The sequence below is a fragment of the Epinephelus moara genome, chromosome 8, assembly GCF_006386435.1.
Source record: "Epinephelus moara isolate mb chromosome 8, YSFRI_EMoa_1.0, whole genome shotgun sequence".
Taxonomy (NCBI): domain Eukaryota; kingdom Metazoa; phylum Chordata; class Actinopteri; order Perciformes; family Serranidae; genus Epinephelus; species Epinephelus moara.
The window spans coordinates 12,562,687-12,584,893 of record NC_065513.1 but is presented as its reverse complement, the minus strand read 5'-3'; the positions used below and the strand labels follow the sequence as shown (position 1 = coordinate 12,584,893).

The window sequence follows — 22,207 nt, the reverse complement described above, 5'->3', positions numbered from 1 at the left end:
TTCCCCTCAGGGGGATTAATAAAGTATATAAAAATTAAAAAAACTTTTTTTTTTTTTTAAACTTTTGACAAAGTGGTAGCGGTAGTAACACTTTGTTTCAACCACATGAAGTAACTCATTAGTTGACCTCTTATTAAGTTTTGAATGTGTTCATATGTGTTCTTTATAACAATATATAGTGTTGCTTGTGCATTCTGCCCCACTTTCATAAAACATTATCCATGCAACAACTTAACGTGCTAGCATCTTTTGAATGTTGGATTAGCAACCCGTCATATTTGTTATAAACTACAAAGGCAACAAACCTGTATTTCAGTTAGGCACCTTATGCTCCAATACATGAAACAATACATAGCAATGCCCAAGTGTGTGAAAAAAAATTATGGAAGATGCTGCTCTGTTACTGTAATCATTTGAGAAAGTGACATGTTGAGTGACAAGAATGGAAAAATAAATATAGAAGCAATCAGATGTTGTCAGGAGACTGTGTGTAAGTACTTAAACATGTTGCAGGATGCTTGTACTTGTACTTGTTTTATATCTACAGATGATTGCTGACTGAAAATGAGCATCACTAAACAGTATATCCATAGGTCTTATGATAAACCATATTTACAGCAGGCACAGTTACCAAACCCCTGAGACACCTTAATGTTCTTCTCAGAGAGCCCAGGAGGTCAGAGCTCTCTGCGGAGAGTTCATACAGAGTACAAACAAACCCACTGTCCTACCTATGATGATAACATGTTATGCAGATCTGGATGGCGTTTGAAATAGCACACAGAACAAGTATGTGTTTCTCAAATATATTTTTGGTTTGACATCTATAATGCATTCAGTCCAGACACAGAGAACAGTTCCCCTCCATCAGCCTGAGCCCGGGGGCGGCCGGGCCGAGTTGAAACCCGCTCACCTCTTAAGCCGTGGTACATTCCCAGAAGAACAATAGAAAACTATCTTACAACAGAAAAATAAACAAAAACAATTAAAATAAAATACAAAACTTTTTTTTTTTTAATCAAGGGTGATAGTTTACAATTATCCATTTGTGTCATTCATTTTTTTAATTTATTTTTTTAGGCAGCTTTCAAGAAACATAATCAGTAAATATCTTTCTTTTTTTATAGAAAACAATCTGTAAAAAACATTCTGGTGTCTTCCTCTGAGTTAAGCTAGAATTGTGACAAATTTACCAAAATGATTTCAATGGAAAGGCATCTGTATTAGAAAGTCTTCCTTGGCATGCATTTCAATTCCACTAAAATCAGGAACCGTCACGAGATGTTTCGCCGTGAGTCGCTTCCTGAGTTGACTGAAACTGAAGTGACCCTCGCCTTAATGTTTACACTCTCACACATGCACACACGTCTCCATCTTAATACTCAACCCATTAAAGCCAAACACGTTGGAAAGATATTTGGATTGTGATATGTACAAAAGCTAATTCTTAAGAACTGAAACCCCTCCTTATATCATTCAGATCAGTGCTGGTGACAGGATGTCTTCCTGGTAAGAACTGTTCCTCTTAGCTACAAATGCACACAAAAAGAAAAGAAAATTGATATAGGACAAAATATTACAAGAATACAAAAATAGCACGGAGTTAAGTGCTAACTGAAAAACACCCCAAACGTTAAGTGTAAACATTTCCAATCTGCTACAGGTTGTGAGGCCGTGTGAACCTCGAATGCAGCCGATTGTCCTTATTTCACCTTTGTGTTCATTGAAATATATCATGTACCGATGCAATGTGTCTTGCAGATGAAATTCTCATGCCAAAGTAAGTGATCAAAGTGGTGAGCAGCAGGTACATGCTGCCGAGCATCAGTCCAGACTGAGGCACCTCAGATTGGCAAGTTTTCAGACGAGGATTTAGCTGCAGCTCGGAGATACAGTTAGCGCACAACATTAAAAAAAATAAAGATGCATAAATGGGGGACTGGTCGGCTTAAAGGCTAAAAGTCTTTCTTGCCAGATCCAGTGTGTGACGGGTTGCAGGAGAGCTCGATAAGCTGATATATGATATGCATAAATGGCACATTACAGACATGCTGTGAGAGTAAAGCCATCGCTGTCTGTCACACACGCCATCACTGTTGACAAGCAGAGCGACACTGTGACATGACAGGTGATGAAAATACTGCATTTTTTTTTCAGTTTGGGAGTGCATTGGTTTGTAATGCACATGAGGGAGCAATAGCATCAACAGAGACAGCTGCAGTGACGTGTACCATTCCTTTGTTAAGACAGAGGGCGCAGGGTTTGGCAGAGTGACGCAACGTTGCGACAAAAGCCTTGTTCAGTTTCAGCGTGCACGCGAGGCCTTCCGAGGCTCAGATGTCCATGTAATCGTCCTCCTCGTCCGACTCGCTCTCCAGAGACGACTCCTGGCTGGATGTCTCCTGCACCTCCAGCGCCGGCTGGCTCAGAGTGTCCTTTTTGACTGTGGCTGCAGACTGAGATGACAGGATGACGTTCTGTACAGGAGGAGACAGCAGGGGTCACTGTTGAGTGTTACACTGGACTTCAGTTGTGGTTATGTACAGTTACACATAAGCACACTCATTAGGAGGCAAACTGCATACCTTAAGTCTTTGTTTGGTTTCCTCTGAGATGCTGCCTTTGGGGGAGAGGAGTGTGGGTGTCGGAGGTGTTACTGTGATTTCTGGAGGGAACTTGGTAACGGTGGAAGGGATGAAAAGCTTTGGCATGTTGGGTGGGACTCGGGAGCGGATTCGGCTGGGGTCTGGAAGTTTTGACTGCTCATCGCTGGCATACTGCTGCTGGTCTGAGAGAAAAAAATAGGACATTTCTAAACATAAGAACATTTTTAAGGTATGTGAATTCACTGAAGTCCTTGTTAGTAGTGTTGTCAGGACACTGGAAATTCTAACTTTGATACAGTACCCTGAAAAATCTTCAGTTGAAGGGGGAAAATTGACATTGGGAGCATAAAATTTTAAATATTTATGAAATAATTAAAATATATTTAATTAATTAAATGATTAATTTAATTACAAATTTGTGAAAACAATATTCTTGTTGAGGTAGTGCACATGTTTAAAAGCCTTTGGATTGTCACACCTTCAAAAGGTGATAAAGTGTTTTAAATAAAGGCACAGTCTCATTTTCTTTCTTTTTTTCAATGTGATTTTATGTATTTTCATGTAGCAAATGAGGAAAATTCGTTGAGAAATAGTAAGAGAGAATTGTGAGTGAATGAGAAGAGGCGGAGATTTGGGGGCACTGCGGCAGTATGTGTGTCAAATTTTCAGAATCGATATGTGTCGCTACATTGATATTTTTGACAACACAACAGTTTATGTTTGAACATCACGTATCCTGCTGTGGCCATTTCTTTCTGTCACACCTCTGATTCACAGGCTCTGACCTGGGCAAGGTTGTGCGGTGCTACATGTGGCAGGCTCCTCCTGGAACCAGCCTGCTGCTGACTCTTGCCCTTGGGATACAGTGGCAAGTTTCATCTGCTGACAAAGGTGCGACTCCTGCTGTCGGTACGAAAGTCCCTCCGAGGGCTCCTCCCCTCGCTCCTCTGTGAGCACAAACAATACACCACAAAAATACATGTTAAAGCTATATCATCAACACCATCAGCACAGGGCCCACCTGGTATCTAGCAGTTAAACAATACTTATCTTTTTTTTTTCTTCCTTTTTACAAAAACACAGTAATCTAAGCGGATCCCTCGCCAACAAAGATAACCGCAGCAGACTTTAATTACCAGACTTTTTATCATCACCATGTACCCTGTGACATAGGACAAAACCAGTTTCTGGGACATAGTGAGTAAAGATTACAGTATTTTAGTGTGGTAATAAAGTAAAATCATGCTGTACATTTTGGCAGACAATTAACTGACAATATTTTTCCATCTGATGGGGATTTCAAGGTTCCCTTTTAAGTTCCTCTTTTAAGTTCCCTTCATTGAACAGCTACCTGAAATGTGCATATGTCAACTAACTGCAAATCCCCTCCGCAGCTCAGACAGGCACAAATGAAAACAAAAATGATCTCATACTCTTTCAGGCTTCTCCACTAATGTTGCCTTGGAAACCATTATATAATACACAGCACTGCAGTGTTGCTTAATGCTAACTTGTGTGTATGTGCATATGTATATACACTTGTTTCTGAAACACCTCCAAAAGTCATCCAACTTCATAGACTTGAAATACATTGCGAATATGCAGCTACTTGTTAGACACTTATATATGAAGAGTCCATCTGAATTCACTGCTGTGTGGATGTAATAGGTGACAAGATGGACTCGGGGAACTCTGAAACAGAGCTCTGTAAAGTTTACTGTGGAGCAGCATTGTGGGTTTTCTAATTAAAGACAAAAACAAGATGAAAAGTGCTGTGTTGCAGAGCGCTGCGCCTGGCAGCTAATTCATTAAAGCTCTGCTCTTTGCACTTGAGGTGCTGAAAATATCACAATGAAATTCAACAAGGACCAAAAATGTTATTCTGGAGACTTCTCAAATATATTCTCACATTGACTTTAAAAGAAAATGTTAGCTCCACATGAAACAGAAAGTTGTTACCAGCCATAAATATGAATTTGTACTTCTGAAGTTGTAGATTTTTTCCTTTTCATCAGAAATGCTTGTCTTCATATGAAGAAGTGGATGGGATACATTAAATGCTTATTTTGATTAACATTAAGAGATAGCGAGAAAGCTGGTAACAGCGTATAAATGCTGCAGGAGGTGAGTACTGAAACGGTTTTAAATATTTGGAATCGATATGTATCGATAAATCAATGGTTATTCATGTGTATATATTTCTTAAATGAGCTCTGTATGCTTAATTTTTGCTTATGATTTAAGTACAGCACCCACGTCATCACACCTGTCAAAGAATTGCTGGTTGTTATTAGATGTTTCTGCTCAATTTAAATTAGGGTTTGGGTAAAGTTAGTGTTGATGCATGTCAAAAGCAACAACTGTGTGAAGTTTGTTACCTGCAAGATGTTTACAGACCATCAAAGAGGTAACATTAGGTTAAGGTTTCAGAGGTTTCAGTAAAAAGCTCATGACCATTAAGCTGAAAATGGGCCAAAAACAGGAGAGCCATCTGGAAGACAGCCAAATGCAACAGCTCCACTTATTGAGCACTTATCTGGCAGAAAAGAAATAAAAGCTGCCTCAACAACAAGAGGATTGCCGTCAGTGCACCCAAATGCTGTTTACTGCCCTCTAATGGCTCCACTAGCCTAATGATTGTTACAACATTCTAAATAATAAATACATCTCATAACCGGACCGATAAATAGGCTAAATAAGACATATTAGAGACTCAAGCTCACAGCCTGAGTTGGTGTTTCATATCAGAGGGATTCAGGGAGAGTGTAGGAACTGCATCTTTAGATATTAAACATGACATAAACAGCAAGCCAGATTATTCATTATGAGGATCATCAACGATGATGATGATGATGATGATGCCAAACCCCTCCAGGAGCTCAGGAAAAAGAGTCACAATCTGGAGGATACTGATTTCTAAAACTCTTGTTGGGGAACTGACAAAACCCAACAGGCAAAACATAAGCAGGGCAGAGTCTGCAGTTATGTAACAGATCTGTGGAAGGCCACAGACGCCCCCTGCTGGTCACAATAGGATCTTTACAAAATGAACTAATGACTGCAAAGCTTCACCTCAGTAGTAGTGTCAAACTACACCTGTGTTATTACCAATTTCTACCAAAAGAACATTTTATCTTCCAAGCATCAGAGAGTGCAATAACCTTTGTTAAAATGTGTGTACATAACATTGTGGCAAAAACACACAACATCATATAGTGGTGTTGGAGTGGAGGCCACTCTACCTGTGTGTGGTAGGAAGGCCATAGCTGCAGACGGGTGGCTTGCTGCTCTCCTGTGCTGCGGCTGATCGTGGAAGCCCGAGGCTTGAGGTCTGGACAACTTGCTCAGGGGCTCGTACACCACTTTGGCTTGACCCTCCGGGGTGGACAGCGGGTGGCAGGCGGTGTGGCTGAGCAGGACGGGTGTCGGCAGGGAGGCGGGGAAGAAGAGGTCTCGGTGCTCCTTGGTGTACTTGGGTGTGGTCGGGGCATCGCCAGCAGACTGTTGGAAACAGAAGAAGAGCAGTGGTCGTGAGGAGCTGTGACTGACCTTGGGGATCCATCTGCAGCGTTAACCCTTCTCTGCTCAGGCAGCATTCTGAGAGCTGTACATCCTCTTCCCTGGAGAAAGAATCTGGTCAGAGACTCAGTACCAGAGGCACAGAGTGAGCCACAGTCGACACCACTGCACTTTTAAAACAACACGCATCAGCAATATCAGTCTACGCTCTAGCACAGAAGTAGTAATGAAATCCTTTACAGAGTTGCGATGTCGTCCCCCAGGGGCTCACAGGCTTACTTGTGTACTGGACTCTGTTGTTGGGTGCTGGTAAGGAGCTCGGCTCTAGTCTGCACCACACTGCATCCCTCTGAGCTACTTTCCTGTGAGTCCTTTTGAGGACCACTTACAAACACAAGAGCTGCACAAACAACCTGTGACAACAGCCGCCCTGCTCCCACAGCCGCTGTCATGGCAACACCGAGGAGCACAGTTAAAAGAAATGAATACACCTTCTCTAGTTTTCAGTTTAAAATGGATGAAAAGTTGGATGAAAACTAGGCTGTATGTGCCTGTAAACCCAGCTCTTCACTCTCATGTATGAACTGTGGCAAAAAATTAACAAGCTGAGAAATAATGAGTTTCATATCCAGTAGGAGGATACACAGAAATGTGCTGCATTTATTATGTAAGCATGTAAAAAGTAAACGTGATTCCAGACTTGCTACAGGAAGAGCTTCTGTCTCAGAGGTTAATTTAATCATTAAATGCATTACAGTTTTGTCAAGATTTCAAAAGCCTACAGCGACGTTGTCATGACAAGCAGGTTTTGACAGATACAGTATGTTAACACAAAATAATTTGGCAATAACAGAGCTCTCATACAATTTTTCTCATGCTCTCTGCTGGGAATTGAAGTCATATTGTGCTCAGAATCACAGCTGTGTACGATGGAGCTCCCCATGGGATTCACACAGCAGAGCACAGGCAAATCAAACAAACAGAGTAGCCTTCCAAAAGCTCACACAGATCCTTCAGCTCCACACAGAGCAGCACACAGCAGCTTCGAGCATTGCAGCAGCTCCACAGCCAGATTTGATGATTCATATCTCATGAATTAAACATCGTCAACAAAGACACCAACAAGTCAGCTGGACCGTGTGCAATAGAAGAACACTGTACCTGAGAAAATTGCAGCACATAGCATGCAGCAAGCCTGTAGGTTCCTCAAGTGTGTGCCGTGTGGTGAGAGTGGGCCGCTGGCAGCCAAACTCAGGTCCCACAATGTGAATTGAAAAGATGGTTCTTTGCAATTATCGTGATTGGACTACAAATCAGATTAGAGCAGCTGTAGATGTCATGCACAGGTTTGGTCATCTTTCCAACACAATTGAAAGACTGGCCAACCAAACATTTTAATTAAATTGCCTGCACAAATGGGACTGACACTGGAGCGCCCCTGTGAAGCTGATGTCCATATCCTTTGACGAGTAAAACCTCAACATTGTTCCAAGTCTGCTGATGCACAGGAGGTTGAGACTGAAGTATTTTAATTAAGTACCCCAAGTCTCAAAACAAAACAATTTTTTTTTTCAGAAATTCTATCAGACAATCACTGAGTGACACTAACAAAGAGCACAGGTCATGTAGCCTTGTCAAGCTTTCCTCTTGATATGGCATCGAACTGAGGGAGCAAACAATACGCAGAGAACAACACAGCCAATTTTCCGGCTCAGCACTATGTGAGCAGATCTCGCTCTGCACTTGTGGGGGCTTGAAGGAATGTGTGAATCTGTAAGAAGCAGGCGAGGATTTTTTCATGCCCCCGAGCTGAGAACTCCAAGGTGCCTACTCACATTTCCCACTATATGCGAGCGCAAACAAATGCAAACCACGACATCAGCTGGTGGCACAATAATTATACATAAACAGCAGTTCTATGAGACTGTAGAGTGAGCTGGTGCACAGAGACACCCCATCTTATCAGCATCGAGAGACAACGTGAACACATACCACCACATGCAGGCTAATTATCATAATATCTAACAACTCAACAATATCTGACAATTATAACAGCAATCACATTTACCTGGCACTTATCAGCAGACTGGAAAGTGTCTGGTTTATATGACAGTGTAACACACTCACTTTAGAAAAATCTGCTTTTTATTTCTGAATTAACAAGATTATCTCAGAAATATGAGAAGATGTTTTCATGGAAAAAAAATCTTCCTAATTATTTCTAATTAGGAAAAAACAATAGCAGATTTTTTTCCCCCATAAAAACTTTCCTCAGAATTCTAAGTTAATGATCTCTTTAATTCAGGAAAAACAGAGTAATTTTTTTCCTCAAGTAAATGCAGTTTGCTTCCATAGGTTCAGACGCCACATTTTAGATTTTAACTATTTAAGATTTTAACTATTAACCACCAATTAAACAACACATGGTCATAATAAAACAACTATTCAAATTAACTAAACAATTTTTGATTTTGATGAGTTAAAAGTTGTTATGTCATGCTGCTATGATAAAATTTCAACTGTGGGGGCCTTTTTTAATACCACCTATTTCTATGTCTTTAATTTTTAGGTGACTGAGAAAGAAATTGTTTCCAAATTATATTCAGTTTTCAGATAAAGCATACTGGCATGGAATTTCGATACAATTTAATTAAAAATAAAATAAGACCTGATAATTTTAAAACATTTAGTGTAAAAATAAAGTGCATCAAGGTATTACGGAAACATATATACACACATGTAAATAAACAAAAACTGGAAACTGGTTTCAAATCTGCCCACACTGCTGTTTCATTTTAAAATACTCTAATTCCAACCAGGTTTTTACACATTTGAGAAACGTGACTTGTAGCTCTGTGCCTCATCTGCACCGTTATCCATGTGTCTGTTTTAAAGCGTGAAAATTAGACAAATGATTGTACGGACCAAACTAACCAAGAAGACAAAAAGATTCATGCAGAAAATAAGATGATACAATCAGTGAACTAGGAAAGCGGAGATTCATTTTGCCCGCAGCTACTTCTCATGAGCCTGAGGTTCAGGGGAACATCACCGTGACAACAGGATGTGGGCAGAGAAACCCTTTTTGACTGTGTGGGCAGGAGGAGGGATGTGAGGAAGGGGGAGTCACTGACACAGGATGAGGCAGAGCGACTAAGGATTCGATGAAGAATATGACTGCTGAAGACAAAGCTGAGATAATAGTTGGCTGAAGCCATTAGAATTACTACAATTTGATATTTATTGTATTTAGATACTTCTGTCATTTTGCCTTGTGATTCACATGCACATTTGCAACATGCATACCGTTGCTCAGTTGAAACTGATGACAAGTTTAGCAACTACAGAGTGAGGCTGAAGGGACAACAGGGAGCATTCACACCACGCTTTGAGCTATATTTAGTACTGGCAGGCTGACGCAGGATTGACTTGAAGTTCCTTATCAGTTAAGCACATTTTACTACAGATGCCGCCTGATATGTCCCCACATATAACACAACAACTAAACATTGATCCTTAAACTTGCTATTACAAGCTAAGCGGCAGACATGTTAAATTAGCACTCAGTCTACTTGGATTGACAATGGGTCGGTGTGCAACATCAGGACAACACAGACAAGTATTTTTAGCTTGGCTGGTAAAGCATAAGTTTGCAATTAGGGGTGGGGGAAATTTCCGATTCTTAGATGCATCGCGATTCGGACGTGGACGAATCTGAATCGATTCACAAACGTCCAAATTTCGATTATTTAAATCTGTTAATTAGAGTAATACAGAAGGTTCTAAATAATGCGGAACTAAGAAGCGCGGTACGTGTCATCTCCGGGACACTTTGGGATGCGCACCTGGAGTAGACACGCCAACACGCGCACAGAGGAAAACAAACATGGCTGACCGCTACCCACCTCACCGTGAGAGCTGAACAGCTTCTTCTAATTTAAAAGCAGATGTGTGGAAATACTTCGGCTTCTACAACGTTGACGGCGGAAGCGAACTGGACAAGTGCCACGTTATATGTAAGCTGTGTCGTGCTAAAATAAAATACTTAGGCAACACAACAAACATGAGAAGCCATGTAACTCGATTCCACCTGACGGAGGAGTCAGGGAGACGGCAGGCTGTTGTTGCTGCGGCAACTAGTGGCGCTACCGACCAGAGAACAATCGAGGAAGCAATTAGAAAGCTGCCACCCTCATCGGAAAAGGCGAAGCGAATTACGAAGGCCATCGCGGCATTTATTGCCAAGGATTTGCGTCCTTATTCTGTCGTGGAAAATCAGGGATTTCGAGCACTGCTGCATACACTGGAGCCCAGATACACCATCCCATCCCGACGCTATTTCACCGACACTCTACCATCAAACCAAAACAGAAGTCATGGCCTCACTGTTGAAGGCAGGCAGGTAGGAACGCAGTTACATGTGATGCGTGGACGTCTGTCGCCACCGAATCATTTGTTACTCTAACTGCGCATTTTATCTTGTGATTTAAGATACCTGTTGTTACCTTTGGTTCCGTACAACGAAGTTGTAACTTTCCAGTTTGCAAGCATTTCCATTTATATGTTTAATAAAATATAATGGAAATGAATTCAACTCTTTCTTATTACAAATGCACTGTTTTTAAAAATTGCAAGTGTTGAATGCTTATTCAGTGAGACAAAAAGAAATGTGTGTTGTGAAAAAGTGCATCAATATACATAAATTAAAGATGCATCAATAATCGTTTTATAATCGAATCGTAGCCCCTGAATCGTAATCGAATCGTGAGGTGTCCAAAGATTCCCACCCCTATTTGCAATGCTGGAGAACAGACTTCAATTAATCCTGAATATGCAGGTTCAGTGCCACGATGGCTGCAATTTAACAGCAATGATCTGCTTAGTTAAATCTTAACCCGCTGTTATGATAATTTCATGACTGGATATTTTGTTCTGCCATACTTGAAAAACCGTGTTTGTCGAGTGACTAAAATACTGCTGCTGCATCATAAACTTGTTTTCAGTAAAGCCTTAAATCTTCAAAGCTTTACTATGTAAATCCGATCCCATTAAACAAGCACTTATATCAACTTGGATAAAACATGGATAGATACATTTAGCTTTCGATATAGATGTTAACTACAGCCGGAGCTACAGTGCACAAGGGAGAGAAACTGTAGAGGCAGCAGAAAGATGGCAGATGAGCATGCTGAGTGTAAGTGTTTTACCTGTCTTTGGGCAGAGGTGGCCAACTGTATCTGGCAGAACTTCACAGCTTGGTCCAGAGCTACATCCTCATCAACCTGAGAAAGGAGAATACAGCCAGAACAAGGGCATTAGGGCAGAGCACCATATCTTAATACGCTCTTGGTCATCAGAGCTCCACAGTAATGGTTGCCAGGTTCCCACTGGCAACCATTTTGTGAATCTGGCAACCAATTTTGGCCTAACCACCTTTTAAAGGTCCAGTGTGTAGGATTTAGGGGCATCTATTGGCAGAAAAGGTATATAATATTCAGAACTATATTTTTCATTAGTTTATAATCACCTGAAAACAAGAATTGTTAGCTTAAAATGAGGCGTTTATATTATCTACATACAAAGTTGGTCCTCGCCACAGAGTCCGCCATGTTGTTTCTACAGTAGCCCAGAACAGACAAATCAAAAACTGGGTGTAGATAGGGCCATTCGCAATCATTGCTAGCTCTGCTAGATGCCACCAGATCCTTCACACTGGACCTTTAACATATACAGCACCCCAAAATAAATACATTTTTAACATTTGTTGCATTAGTGACGTTTAAACATTACTGTTAGAGCCAGAATCACACATAAACACACATGACGATGCTGCATGTGTGTTGGTTGTTTTAGAGACAGTGGTAAAGCACTTCAAAAGGGAGAGAATGGATGAACAAGCTACCGGTTACATGCTGGATTCAGTTTTGAGGGATCTACGAGAGACATTATAACGGCTACACTACTGATATTTTGTATGCCAGGAGTTGAGGGGAGACATGTTAACTGATAACACTTAAGTTTCAAGTTGTGAGGTATCTGATAAAACGCCAAACAATTTTGTTCAGTCCATATAATGAAGATTTTAAACAATCTTTTATGTCATATTTTCATTATTAAGCTGACGTATAACTGTACCGTATCTTAGTTACTCAAAACATAAGGTGCAAACTGTATTTTCAGTTTTGGCAACCAAAAGGTGATGCTTGGTTGGCAGCCTGGCAACCACATCTAAAAGTTAGTGTTAAGCGCTGGTTATACTGTACTCCAGTCTCATATCTTTACACACACCCTTTTCTATTCAGTAAAATCTCCTCATGCAACACTGAAGCTGTGAGTGTACTGCTGCAAATTCATCATGTACTTCTGAGGTGACCTGTCCTGTGTACACACCATGTTAATTACTCACTATGTCTCCACACTAATTCCAAACCAACAACAAATTCCTCTGATTCTGCATCAGAGCCAGTAAGATGTCTTCTGCCTTTTGATCATAGCACCAGTAAAGGAAGGCTCACATTACGACCCAGTACAGAGTGGATGTGTGGGAGTTGGTGAGCTTAGCTAGAGCCCGACATCATACACTTAGCAGTAATCTTGTTCACACAGCTGTTATGTTCCCTCCAGCAGCCTGTTGTATGCAGCGGTTCAGGGACCCCCAAAGGGAGGGATTTTACAACAGCCTCATTCTAGTTTTCAAATGATGCCAATTGTTAAATGGACTGAGTCAAGCTTCAGTGCACCACCGAGGACGTCCCTCTGCTTTCAATTCATGTCTAGCTCGCTGCAAATCTTCCTTGTCAAACCACATACACTTGCCAGAGATAACTTACCAATATCACATAATGACAACTATCAGAATGAGGCTAATTTCAACAAGACATCTCTAACACGTCACTTAAAATAGCAGGACATACTGTGTTCTGATGCCAGGAAATGCCCTGTCTGTCTAGAACACGTGATTTAATGGCTTTTTGAAATGTAACACCTTATGAAAAATATCTGATTTAAATGTGCAGAAGCAATGACAAAAAATGAAACAAGAGTGAAATACTGTAGATGCAGGATACAGATCGAAAGTATAGCCACATGCAGCTGTGCAATGCAGCAGACCACAAAACCAAATAACTTCTGCAGTTTGTGCAAGTAGGTGCACAAACTGCAGAAGCTTCTGGAAAATGTCCAGGTGTATTAATTGCACAACTCATTTGGTGGCAGGAAACATGTCATGGCTAGTTCTGGCTACTCTCTCTTCTGGGTGTGTCTGAGAAAATATTCTCTTTGCTGTCTCTTAAAGAGCACAGGAAAAGAAAACCTTCGCTGTAACCCAAGCACCTAAAAAAACAAAACAAAAACAACAAGAGCTGCTGAAGCTGGCCCATCGCCTCTGATTTCTTCTTTCTCCTCTTCAGCTGTCCATCGCCTACTACCCTCCCACTCCAGCTACAGCTCTCTGGCATTACACAGCTAATGACATAGCAACTTCTGTAGGGCAAGCATTGATCTTCGGCTCAATATGGCTATATAAGCTGATGTGGGCTGCTCTGCAACTACTTCATCGATGCCATACAAAGTGCTGGAGTTTGACTAACTTTCAACAACTGAGGAACATTTGCTTAAGAGAGATACAAAGAAACTTCTTGCTTCTTTGACACATCCTACGCAAGAGAAGGTTAACATAATGATTCATCAATTTCACATAAAGAGCATAGTTACACAGACAGTAGGGCTGTGGCCCAGAGAATACATGGCATGTCGACAGATGCACGTAATGCGGAAGCAAAGTTCACAAGTGCGATTTCCTCCTGGAAACATTTATATGTGCCCACAAGCAACAGGTGCTAAGGTTAGCAAAAGGGGATAGGTGTGTGAGTCAGTCATGATGACCAAAAATGAAACACCAGGGCTGGAAGGCCCGTCTGTGGGTTCCCAGTCAGCTACAACAGCCACGGAGAAAGAGTTGTGTATAAGACGAGGACAATGTGAATGCAAACACATTCAAAGTTCTAACGTTCATTCATGGGCATCAGCGAGATATGTCGATCACTGGGACGAAGAAAGAACAACCCCATTTTGTATTTTCAGTTTCATGTCATAAGAGATGCTTTTCAGTTTTATAGGCTGTTGTGACCTATTGAGAAAGTGTATGTTCAGTGTTTGTACCGTGTAATACGCAAGTGTTTAAAATGTTCCTAATTTTTTTAAAATGCAGGACCACTCCGACTTGCTTAATCGTGACAAGGTGCAAGCAACATCAATGAGTCCAAACTGGTAGAAAAATTGTGTCACTACATTCGAAGACCTTCTGACGTCTGTCAGACAGTCTGTGATGGCGATTTGCCACTACTCATCTTTACTTTTTGGAACCAGTTCTGCAGCTGTTACATACAAGTATGTCACCATTCAGCAGTCTTTGTATGGGAGCAAGCCTGGCTTGATTCAGCATGTTCAATATGTAACCTGAGGGCCAATCACTGCAAATTAACAATGATTGATCCATGGCAGCTCCCCACCTACTTGTGAGATAGTGTAAAAAACCCCCAAATCATCTCAAAAGTACCCAGTTCTGCTACTTTTAGATTCAGCAACCTGTATCAGCAGTAACAGCAGAAGACCAAAGTCAGAGAGGTTGAATTTGGGTTACTGAGAGTAAAACAAAACCACATTTTAGGAGCAGAATTTGTTGCAGTGTTTGAAAACGAGAGAGGGAAAGCCCCTTTTTTACAGTGGGTGTTGTGTTACTAATTCAGTTAGAAGAGGGGTTTCCCAAAAACAATTTATTTTAGGAGGGCTCATATCAAGCATGCATGACTTTGCAAAATAACAAAAAAAGATAGCAGCGCATATACTCGCAACGATAATGCCAACTGTGTGTGCACAGTACAGGAAATTATGTACAGCTTGGAGAGGTTTACCTGTTTTATGAGCATATAAGTCTCTGACATGATCTTCTCAATGCGTGCCAGGTCGTAGGTCATGACTTTCTGGCCTTGCTGCCACACTCTGTAGGCATCGAGCAATAAAGTTTTTCCAGACTCCACATCCTCAAGAAGTTTCCTTTTCCTGTTTGGCCTTCGTAATAACCCTTGATCAGTCCCACTGGCTGCCACGGTGACCTTGGGTGCCGAGGCTTGGAGCTGCTGCTGCCTGGAACTGATACTTAGCTCCTCTAGAGACAGCTCTGGTGTCCGACTACTTTCAGTCACTTTCTGCTGGGGCTCCACGGCACTCAGGGAGGTCTCAGCCTCTGTTTGGTTGCCCTGAGAATCTGTGGTAAGAGAGGGCCTCCTCCAGTGGCCAGTGTCCAGCTCCATGGGTTCCTCCAGCCCTGCTTTGTGCCCCTCACTTCCAGCAGTCTCCACCTTCCCAGGGTAGATCTCCTGAACTTTACTTCCTTTATCTATGGATGGCGGTGGTGAGGTGAGTTGTGCCTGAGAGGCTTCCCTGGGCCCTGTGTCAGTGGCACAGGCTCCCTCTGTGAGCCCTGGCTTCTTAGGCAGTGCATGTTTGCTGTCCTCTGAACTGGGCCTGTTGGATGCATCCGTTGTGGTCATCTCCCCCATGGAGGGCGCAGGCGCTTTGTGAAGCTGCTGAAAGAGAACAGAACCTGTCAAAACATAAAGTGGGTGCATGCCAGACGTCTACAACACTGAGCGGCTCTCAGCTCTTAGTATGTGTGTGTACAGTGATTTGTGCTTCCTTACCCCTGTGAGACTATTCAGATTGTCCTCCAGGACTTTTACAGTTAGGAAAAATGCTCTCTTGGCCAAAACCTGGCGGTCAACATCCCGTAAATACTTCCTTCATGGAAGAGAAAGAAGCAAGAGGAGAGATGTCATGGAGCAAATATTCAATACATAACAGAAACAGCAGTATCACACAAAGTGGGTCCTTACTTTCCCTGGTCAGGGGTTCTCTGTAGCATGAAAGACACTTTCACCAGAGTATCGTGATCCTTAAGCTGAGACAGCACCTCCAGCAAGAGGACAATGGATCGGTTCATATGAGATGCAAAACTTCCTGGGCGATCAATCTCATCTACTGGAATACGCCAGATGCCCTGAAGGAGGTGAGGAAAGAAAAAAAAGGAGAAGAAGAAGAAGTTAAGAAGAAGAATTAAGTTTGACAGTGCAACAAAGGAACAACAGAAATATTTTGTTTTCCAAAAACTGCTAGTGAAACGTGGCATAGACATACTTGGTGTGGCCTTGGCTTACAAAGTTACAAGGTATTACTCAATTTGGAGAAGGAGACCAAATGGTGTTTAGGAGGAGCTTCCTACATGTAATGATTCTCACATTTGACTGTACAACAAGCCAATAGGCTAATTTGTAAAATTCTCAAAGTTCTGTTTTTATAACTGCTCTCTGCTGCTGCTGCTCAAGGTTTTCAAAGGTCTATGGAGTGTATGACGCAGGGAAATAATCAACAGGGAGACATGGAAAAAGTGAAAGGAAAGAAAGTAGAAGAGAAAGCAAGAAGAATTAATGGGAGTTAAAAACATGGCATTCAAACAAGAAAGCCCTAATGAGGGGATGGAAGCCTGCAGGAGAGATCTTGCGGACTGGCTGGCCATGTGGGAGGTGGGGAGGTAGGGATGGGGGGGGGCTTTCTCTCTGGGCACACATGATAGGCAGCCTCATTAGTGCTCAGCTCTGTCCAAGCAATGCAACAGACCAGCAGACCGGCTGCCAACAAGCACAGTCCTCCTTTGCAGTAAGCGTGATGAGGTGTTTTTTTGATGGACGAGTCCACCTTTTCTGTGAGCACATGTCCTCTCAGCAGGTGAAGCGAGGCGAGGTTCTGCACTCTGAAGCTACTGATGCGGGTACAGATGGTGGCCTAGGCTGTGTACAGTCATATAGCACATGGCGCAGAGTGCAGCTTCTGGCTTCAGACAATGTGTGTGAGACAAAACAAAGATGACCAAATCAGGGTGGAACAAAACAAATGAGATGGCTCCATCAGCTGCTGAAGGCACCGGGGAGCGTGGCGCTCCTCCTCACAGATTGTCAGATGACATTTTCAAAGCCACCGGAGAGGAACAAAGCAGGAGAGACAGGCAAAATGAAGTCATCAAAACAAACACATTCCTGAGGACAACACTTACCGCCTGTGCACTGAGAGTGTCAAATGTGGCCATCTAAAACAGATTATAGAAAATCCTCGTGTTTAAATTGAAGACTTCCTTTAGGAATTCCTAAATCAAGGATGCCTTTGTCATTTTTACTACTACTACTACTAGGACTACTAAACTTTTGATTCCAGGCATTTGTTAAAAGGTATACTTTTTGCATTTTTCTTTCAATAAAAAAACATAGATTCATAAAAATGTAATCCCTCTCAATCATCACTTATGACTTACAAGAGGTGTGTAGCAGCGAATTTTTCTGCAGAGACTCTGCTCTCTACTTTCTTATTTATTAGTTGCATTCAGGATGTTCCTGGAGACAGTGCACAGGTTAGGTCAGGACTTTATAAAAGCTTTTTTTTTTTTGCTCGCAATACTGTAGCTAACAATTCCTGCCTACTGTACATGTAAGATTAATTTAGAAATAAATCTTTGCTGCTCTGATGTTTCAGGAGCCAATAAATACCGGTGAAATGATCCCAATTCAGATCTAGTGGTCAACAAAAATGGCGTATGGCTCCAATGCCTGTGTGAAAATGAGAAGATTTATTATCATATGATGCAATCAGGCAGGGCTTGGGAAGGTTTTAACCTTTCAATGCACAGATTAGTAAATGCCTCCAACAGGAACAGGACAAGTATGATGAGAGGGGGGGTGGGCTCCACACACTTAGAAAAACATCTCTAATGGAGGAGAGTTGTTCTTCATCAGAGACCCATCCAACCACTGCAAATCTGTTTAGGGAAAGCAGAGCCATGGCTTTATACAGATTATGCTGTAGCACAACAGCTAAAGCAGATTTGTAAGACTTTAACTGCAATGATTTTAAGCATCTTTTTCCCCCCTTTTTTTGTGAGAGAAAATATGACCAATGCTTGATATCTAGAGCTACAGATTTGGCAGATGTGGCCGATGCATCATGCACAAATCAGACAGAGATTAAGACGCATGGCAAACAAGGGATGCATTGGCTCTAAAAGCATGACAAGAGAATCATTTTGTACAAATGGAATCTGATCTTTCTTCAGATGACAGGTTCAAAAGGGTTTCTTTGTTTGGTTGTTGAGAATGAGGGGAACAAGAGGACGGTGGACACGTCAAATCATGAAGTAATCCTTATTAGTCACTTTTTCCTGTATTACAAACAGCAACATAAAGGAGTATTGATGCAGCATGACAAAAAGGGACAAAAAAGAAGATGAAGAACAGAGTGGTGTAGTGATAGTCCCTCTACTTCCTTGTGTGAGAGCCTGAGTCAAAACAAAATGCTGGCTGTCTACAGAACAACATTTGGAGGGAAATCCTCAACCTGTTGTCTTATCAACTTCATCTACTCGTGTCTTAACATGCCATCAGCAAAGGTACAGGCCCAAATATGACACAATGTAAAACTTACTAAACTTACTAGGGAAGTTGCACAAGCTGAGTGTCCATGTGTGTTGCAGCAAGCAGCAGTCACTAGTGCAGCTTACTAGTACAACAATATCACTATTTCATCAGCCAACTACAACTTTAGATTGTAAAATTAAAATCCAGTATGGCTGGGTACCTGCTTATGCTACCAGCATTTGGCAGGTGGGTGGTGTAATTTTACATTGTTCTACAATCTTCAATCTTCCTCTTCTACATTGTTGCATTTCACATGCAGCAACACGAACAATTAAAACCCTCACATAAAGGTATTTTCTTTTGCAGTTCTGTACTATTCAACAAGACTGATTTACAAAGACCACACTAAGTGTAACACAAACTCTCAGAAAATGACACGGGAACTCTGCTCACACAAAAATTAACACAAACTTGTGCTCGACTGTGTAAAAGTCAGAGGGAAAGCGAGAAAACGACTCACCATCACCAAAGAAAGCTACTCCACGGTGCCTGTGTTTGTATTCTTTTGGACAGTTTCCTGCTGGCGGTAGCAGCACCAGCAGCCCTGGCAGCGCCTCCACCCTGAAAGAGGTTCACGCTCAGAGAGCAAGGGGTGGGCTGCATTTGGGTGCTAGGGCAGCGAGAGCCGCAGGAGAGAAGAGGAGGGAAGCACAGCTGCACACGGCAGAACAGGAACAGAAGAGGAGGAGAACGGCAGCTGTCTTGGCAAGAGGAGAAGCAGCGCTGGAGTCAGGGCCTATGAGCTCAGTATGCCACTGACAGACAAGCTGACTCGTTCCTCTCCTGCTTTCAAACCCTGCCATCTCAAAACAAAAACACCCACGCACTCTATCTCCGCTCTCCCCTGACCCCAGCCTGCTGGAGTTCTCTCCCCCCTCCTCCCTTCCTTTCTCTCGCACTATCCACAGCATTCAGCCAATCCTCATAGACCTTCTCTGGCCAATCGGAGGCAAGCAAGAAGAAACTCCCGCCCATTAGTGCACACCCACACAATACACACACAAACAGAGGAGTGAGAGAGAGAGAGTAATGAGGAAACAGAACGAGTGCAACAGGGAGAGGAGATGAGTAGAGCGAATAAGAGCCAGGGGGAGGGGTAGAGCATGATCACCCTGAAGACGGAGCAACAGGAAAAGAACAAGAGAATACAAACTGGCTGAAAAATGAACTACCACATCAATGTAGTGGGAGGTATCAAGAGGATGGCACACCAATTGTGAAAAAAAAAAAAAAAAAACTTGAGTGAAAAAAGGACAGGTTTGTCTGAGTGAAGCCCCCATTAACCACAGGAACACAGGCTGAAGAACACTTCTGTCTGAACAGATAAGATTGTGTTGTGTACACACACAGTATTTCCTCAGCCAGCAGCATACTGACAACAACCCTCACCTTCTTCCTTTCCTCTCTTTCAACTCTGGTCGTGTCTCTCCAGCTGGCCACGATAAACATACTAAGCAAACACACCTTGTTTTTCCTGTTTCCTGTTGTGTGAGTGATGGAAAAACACTGCAGAAAAATGTCAAGCCCGAGTGAACAGAGAGCAGAAGAAGGCGATGTAAAACCCACAGGCAGCCAGACCTACCACCTCAACATGCAAATCAAAATATCAACTACTACAATAAATGTATTCATTGGGACATTACTCCTCCTCTAAGAAAAAAAAACATAACACGGTCCTCCAGAGTGCAGCTCCACCTACAGCACATTGCACAGCTGAACACACAAATGTTTGAGTCATAGATCAAACCGAGGCAAGTAACGCAAGTATAACCGTTCCCCAGAAGACTATCCTGACCTAATATAATAAGACATTGAGGCCTACCTATGAGCAAAGTTACATTCAAGCAGTCGGATCAAACATGAATGCTCGCTCTGAAAAGACGGTATCAGTTCAAAACATGCTTTCTAAAAAGTTACAAGACCGGGATGGATTCGTGTATTTCTGAAATAGGAAAGCAACAGGGACATCCATTTTCTCTGGAGCTTTGTAGACAGTGAACGCGTGAGTGGGTGGAAGAATATGTAAGCAAGCGTATGTGTGTGTGGTGTGTCTGGCTGGGGGGAGGAGGGAGGAGGCAACACCATGCCGGAGTGAACACACAGGGACTCCTCACAATCACTCAACAGTAGTACTGAGCAGCCAGAGGGCCTGGCAACACGGCAGCATTATGACCAATATCATTGGATTTAGCCTTGATATTCTGTTACAAGGGCTGGGAAGAATTGTATTACGGTATTCCATTACAATTATTTGCCCACAATGATGACATCTTCACAATACAAGATGAGTATGCAATAGTCTGCAAAGGTCTATGTTACATCATAATATCTGTGTAATCGTAATGTCCTAAGTGTTGTCTTTTTCTGGTTTTAAAGGCCGCTGGTATAATTTTTTAAAATTACCTGACTGTTCTATCTGTTTTATTATTTGCCTTTACCCACTTCATTATTATGCCCACATTATCAATGTGTGAATATTTTGTGAAAGCCTAAATAGTCAACCCTACAATACTTTTGCAATATTGATATTGAGGTATTTGGTCAAAATTATTGTGATATTTGATTGTCTCATATTTGATATCACCCAGTGATATTTGATATCACCCAGACCTATGTGTGATATAATCGGAAGTTATAGCCCCTAAGATAGCCAAGTAATTCCTTGAAAAGAAGATATATCCTGGATTTTTTTTACTGCATTATAGAGAGCTTTTATATAAGCAGCTGAAATTAAGTACTAAGTAGAGTTGCGGGTCTGAACCTTTTTAACATAAACGCATTATGAACACACATGATATTATTTAATGTCGAACAGCCTGTTAAGTGGCAAAGCAGAACAGAGAGTCCAAAAGTCGGCACAACACCTAGTATCAGAGTGCAAATATGTTAATCAATAATGAATCGCAATAAACAGTACGACAACATTATGGCAGGGCGATAAAGAGAAAAACAAATATCAGCATATTTTATTTTACCAGTACCTTGATTTCACTACTGCAAAGATATTGCATGGTGGACTACTGGTGCATTCACAAAATATTTACACGTAGAGATTTTTTCTAAATAATCATCAGTAATGTGGATATCATGACTAACTAAGTAATGGGAAATAGTGGAAATCCATATCCATATAATATCTTTTTTTTTTTTTTGGCCATTATAGTGACATTTTGATCTATTGCCCAGCCCTACATGACATATTAATAATGTGTCCCCTGTCTGTGACTTAGTGACTTCATTCAATAACTACATAACTATTATTAGTTTATCGTTGGTTTAAAAGAGAGCTGCCCCTCCTAGAGAGCACTCATGCTGACAACCACACCAATAAATTATGCAGCACAATCTCATCTGGATCATTTCTAAACAGCAATATATAGGTTATTTACACAGTCCCTGGCTAATGTAGCCCAGCCAAAGCAAGAAGGAAAAGTAGGGCATCATGACCTACATTAGGGAACTCAGTATTCACCAACAGGCTTTGAGAGGTGCGTACTCAGTTGGGAGTCAAGTCTCCTTGACATCAAGGCGCCATATGTTAAATATGTGATGGTTTGTGGCAGC

General features: G+C 41.8%; 1 protein-coding gene across 5 annotated transcripts in view; it reads right to left on the bottom strand.

Annotated features, from left to right (window-relative positions):
- Positions 1–791: 791 nt before the first annotated feature.
- cabin1 (calcineurin binding protein 1) overlaps positions 792–22,207 on the bottom strand; it is a 41,680-nt gene continuing 20,264 nt past the window's right edge. For 4 of the 5 annotated variants that reach the window (XM_050050450.1, XM_050050452.1, XM_050050453.1 and 1 more), the window contains 8 exons: positions 16,019–16,182; positions 15,827–15,923; positions 15,038–15,712; positions 11,333–11,407; positions 5,849–6,107; positions 3,392–3,553; positions 2,586–2,788; positions 792–2,477 (listed from right to left, as the gene is read on the bottom strand). In XM_050050450.1, coding sequence (XP_049906407.1) covers positions 2,334–2,477; positions 2,586–2,788; positions 3,392–3,553; positions 5,849–6,107; positions 11,333–11,407; positions 15,038–15,712; positions 15,827–15,923; positions 16,019–16,182 — 1,779 coding nt within the window. In that variant the 3' untranslated portion in view covers positions 792–2,333. The remainder of the gene's footprint in view (positions 2,478–2,585; positions 2,789–3,391; positions 3,554–5,848; positions 6,108–11,332; positions 11,408–15,037; positions 15,713–15,826; positions 15,924–16,018; positions 16,183–22,207) is intronic. The other variant, XM_050050451.1, reaches the window with a different exon arrangement.